This window comes from Emiliania huxleyi (assembly GCF_000372725.1).
Source record: "Emiliania huxleyi CCMP1516 chromosome Unknown EMIHUscaffold_1566, whole genome shotgun sequence".
In the NCBI taxonomy this organism is placed as follows: Eukaryota; Haptophyta; order Isochrysidales; family Noelaerhabdaceae; genus Emiliania; species Emiliania huxleyi.
The window spans coordinates 666-5,391 of record NW_005201018.1 but is presented as its reverse complement, the minus strand read 5'-3'; the positions used below and the strand labels follow the sequence as shown (position 1 = coordinate 5,391).

Here is a 4,726-nt window from a genome sequence, read left to right as displayed (position 1 = left end):
ACAAACAGGAAGAGCCGAGCTGCAGGAATGGCTCGGATGGGGAGGGAGAACGGTCAAAAGTGCTCACGGAGGTTTCGGAAGTCCACCCTGATGCGGTCGGTTCCCCCCCGGCTTTGAACGCGCAGCTCGCAAGACTCGTCGAGCACTCGCAGCCTCTCTGCGCCTCTCATGCTGCCGCTCTGCGGGACGTTCAGTCTTTCCGGAAGATATCGTCGAGTTTTGGAAGCTGCGCGGTCAAACCTGGGCGGAAACAAGAGCGTCACGACGGACTTCAGGTTACACCTCAAGCTCTTCTGACGCTTCTCGCTCCCCATCGAGCCCTTCTTGCCGCTCGGCTCTTCCTGTTTGTCGGCACAGAGCTCCGTGCCAGCCCTCCAGCGAGATAGGAACGAGTGTATCGCTTTGACGGATCGACCGTGCTTGTTATCAAAACCGATCTCACGTACACAGTTACACTCCAGACGTTCTGTACTCTCCTATCCGGCAACCGGCGAGACGCTGCCGTGAGCCAGCCGCTCTTGCGGCAGCCGCCAGCGGAGGCCGAGCGCGTCGCGTATCGATCGAGCTCGCGATCCGGGCCGTGGAGCCCACGAGGAAGACTTCGTCTGCTGGGACGGAGTCCCGACGCTCGCTGCGTCCGCCGGAACTGGGGTCTACACACCTTTCGTGTCCGCGTCCCGCAGTGGGGATTCCCTCAGAGTTTCTCGACCAGCTTGTTTGATTGGGGCGTGCTGTGGGGAAACAGAGATCCAACATCGCTGGCAGCCAGCAGTGTCCTTGAACACAACGACCCCTGGAATTGCGACTCGCCGCTTTCCTCCCACTGTGAATTTGTGTGAGCTCTGGGACTGGGTCCTGACTTGCCAACAATCAACAATATACCTACAGTCAATTACCCTTGAAAGAATGTTTTTCTCGCTGCCGACCCCCCCCCCCCACCCACCCACCCACGACCCCCCTCAGCCCTCACAGGAGGTGGACAGCACACAGCTCCCCCCCCCCCCCCCCTTCCTCCACCCTTCACATTCATTCAACAACAAAACAAAATCTCACAGCCTCACACGTCCTCTCTGTCTTCCTCGTTCTTTTCATTCACAGTCATTTCGCTGGCTGGACGCGAGTTGCTGGACGCGGGTTTTACGTTTTCCGACAAAAATGAGGACGAAATGAACGGAAGGGCTGTCTTCGGAGTTGCAACCCGTCAACATTGAGAAAGAATGAGCGGTCATTTGGCCTCATTAGTTCCGAGTAATGGACGGCCGCTGGAGAATTAGGACAGAGGTCGGAGTATACCTCATCGAGGGCCAGTCGGGGCTGACTCCAGGACGGGCAAGATCGGCCCCGCCATTGGCGAGCCGTCGGCCCGCCGCCAGGCTGGCACTGGCGGCGGTGCGACGTGCCGCACGACGGCCAACAAGTCGCCGCGCTCCCGCGAGGAGCTGCAGCACAGTCCCGTTGGTGGCCGCGTGCGGTCCCCGCGGCTGCCGGCCCAAGACGGCTGGTGGCCCTGGCAGGGGCACTGGGGACCGATGGACAGCGCTATAGTAACGCATTCGCAGAAAAGCTGGCCGTATTATCCGAGCTCGCATCTGTACAGCGCATATGGTCCGACATTCGCCGGCCCGATCATGCGCGAGGACGTGGCTCCAGCGCCGCCGCGGCTGCCAGGCCGACCGAGATCGGACCGGCCGCCGCTCAACGCCAAGCAGCTGAGCTCGTACATCTCAAACGCAACCAGCACGGAGGTGCGATCTCCACGCACCCGCGCCCGCCCAGCCCCGCCCTGCTACAGCTGATGCCTGGCCTGAACCGCCAAACACTCGCTCACGCGTGCCACCGCCGGATGCAAGGTGCTGCTCGACTTGGCGGAGGAGCATCTGACGATCCTCAACCACTTCCACGTCGGGAACTTGTGGAACAAGCTGGGCAGGCACAGTCATCACCCCCACCTCCCCCAGCCCCCCACCACCGTAGTACTCTCCACTCCCCAGCATTGCTCTCCGCCCTGTGCACTGACAGCCCCGATCCCGTGCGAGAGAGATGCGGGCACAGCCGTGCCTCGAAGCACCTTTGCGATGCTACTCTGTAGGCAGCGAGACATCCTGACGCCTCACCACCAACCGCGGCTAGCGTCGCTGTTGCAGTGGACCGCCATGGTGGTCTCCTCGTTTAACTCGCGGGCGCACTCCAACGTCGCGCACGGCGTCGCCAAGTCGGGCTTGCAGTTGCCAGAAGTGAAGGCGCTCCTCACGGCGGTCGCAGAGGTGGCGTTGCGCAGCGGGTTGGAGGGTTGGGCGCCCCAGGCCCTTTCCAACCTCATCTGGGCGTACGCTACCGCGAGAGTGCGTGCGGACGCGCTCTTCGCAGCAGTCGAGCGCGAGGTGGCCTCATCGCCCCGCGGGCTCGATAGCTACGAGGCGCAGAATCTGTCCAACCTCGCCTGGGCATACGCGACTGCTGGCGTGCAGGCAGACAGCCTCTATGCGGCAATCGCCGATGCTGCGTTGCGCCGCAAGCTTCGAGGCTTTTCGCCGCAAAACCTCTCCAACATCGTGTGGGCTTATGCGACTGCGGGGAGGAGGACGGACTCGTTGTTCAGTTCGGCCGCCGCGGCCGTGACAGCGCATGCGGCGCAGGGTGGGCTCTATGAGTACCAGGCGCGCACCAACCCGGCCCGCCCCTCTCCGTCGCCCTCGTCTCGCCGCCTGCTCTCGCCGCTAGCCCTCGACCTCGCACTCCCTCGGCTCCGCTGCTGTTCGACTTCGCTGCTCGCCCTCGCGGCTCGCGCCGCACCACCGCCGCTCGCGCCGCTCGCTCCCGCTGCTCACCCTCGCCCCTCGCCCCCGCCCCCGCCCCCGCCCCCGCCCCCGCCGACCAGGCGCAAAACATCTCCAACCTCGCATGGGCGTACGCAACGGTGGGCTTCCGGGCGGATGCACTCTTCACCGCGCTGGCCGACGCTACGGTGGGCCGCGATCTGCACGGCTTCTTCCCCCAGAATCTCTCAAACATGGTGTGGGCGTTCGCGATGGCCGGCGTGTTCGCCGCAAACCTGTTCAACGCCGTCGCTGCCGTGCTGCGCAGTGGACTGCCGGGGTTCAAGCCGCAGGAGCTCAGTAACCTCGTCTGGGCCTACGCGACAGCGGGCGTCCAGGCCGACGAGCTGTATGCCGCGGTGGCGGAGGCGGCGCTTCGGCAGGGGCTGCAAGACTTCAAGCCCCAAGAGGCGTCCAACCTGGCGTGGGCGTTCGCGACGTCGGGCGTGCGCTCGCAGGCGCTGTTTGCTGCGCTGGCCGAGGCAGTGCTGCGCGATGGGCTGCAGGGGTTCGTGCCGCAGGCGCTCGTCAACATCGTGTGGGCGTACGCGACGGTGGGTATCGAGGCGAACGAGCTCTTCGTGGCGGTCGCGAGGATGGCGGTGAGGCCCCTGCCCGGATCGCCCGCACCGTCTAGACCGCGTTGCACCCTCTGCAATGCCACCCCACCGCTTGCCGGCTGCCAGCCCTCGGCGCGCCGCGCGCCGAGCGCTGCCTCCGTCTTACCGGCAGGTGCACACCGAGCTGCATGGTTTCACGCCGCAAAACATCTCCAACACGGTGTGGGCGTTCGCGATCTCCGATGTGGTGGAGCCGGACCTGCTGCTGACGTGCTCGAAGTATATCATGCGCTCGCTCAATCAGGACCCCGGCGAATGGGGCGCCTGCACGCGCACCCAGCTGCACCAATGGCAGCTGTGGCTCTCCCTCGAGGGCCGCGCCTGGATGGTGCGGGACGCTTTCGATCCCTCGCTACCCCTCTCCAGCTATCCGAGCGCCCGTTGCTCCGTCGGCCCACCCTCTGCCTCTGCAGCCTCCCCGGCACACCCACGGTACATCCGATGACGCGTCCGCGACACATCCGTGACAGGATCCGAGGCTGGCGCAGTCGATACTCCCGGCCAAGCTGCAGCAGGCGTGCCGCGACGCAATCGCGATGGGATGCACGACGGTGTCGGAATTGCAATGCGCCGTCGGGAGGACGCTCCACGAGTCGTGCGACGACTTTGAGAGCGAAATCATCGACCCGCAGACCCTCTACTCACTCGACTTTGCGTCGCGAGCGATGCGAATCGCAGTCGAGGCGGCTCCCGCAGTCCGCCCACCGCAGTCCGCCCCGCCGAGCACGGGGTGTGGTGACACTGCGTGCTGGGGCGCGTAGGTCGACGGCCCGACGCACTTTTGCTGCTCCCTCGACCTGCTGGGCCAGCAAGTGCCGAGCGGCCCCACCCTGCTCAAGCGGCGCCAGCTGATGGCGGCCGGTTGGCGCGTGATAAACGTACCCCACTTTCGAGCAGCACCGCCCAGCGAGCTGTGAGAGAGCACGCCCCATCGCACGGCGCCCCGCGTGTGCATAGGTTCCATACTTTGAGTGGCACCGCCTGGAGGGGCCGCGTGAGCGGCGGCGGTACATCGAGAGCCGCGTCCGCTACGCAATGGACGCGGCCCCGCAGCCAGGCATCGTCGCCACCGCTGCGCGCTAGCTAGGCCTGGTGCGGGCAGAGTCTGGGTACCCGCAGAGTCTGCCTTTTGGGTTGCGTCTGACAACTCTGGCGTCGCGCATGTGTACATGAAGGACATCCACGGGACAATTGATGTGTGAGTGTTATAGTTGTTTGGTATTGCTAAAATTCCTCTACCTCGCGAGAGAACGACTGTGCGTGGCCAGCGCTCACGCGCGCGCGCGGGCG

At 64.9% G+C, this 4,726-nt stretch overlaps 1 protein-coding gene across 1 annotated transcript; it reads left to right on the top strand.

The window, feature by feature from the left end:
* Positions 1 to 1,251: 1,251 nt before the first annotated feature.
* Positions 1,252 to 4,519, top strand: EMIHUDRAFT_253110 (hypothetical protein; the record flags this gene model as incomplete). Its single annotated transcript, XM_005785920.1, has 8 exons — positions 1,252 to 1,281; positions 1,374 to 1,745; positions 1,851 to 1,935; positions 2,131 to 2,234; positions 3,657 to 3,764; positions 3,907 to 4,131; positions 4,198 to 4,314; positions 4,394 to 4,519. 8 exons carry the CDS (start codon positions 1,252 to 1,254, stop codon positions 4,517 to 4,519), a joined length of 1,167 nt encoding a protein of 388 aa, XP_005785977.1.
* Positions 4,520 to 4,726: the final 207 nt, after the last annotated feature.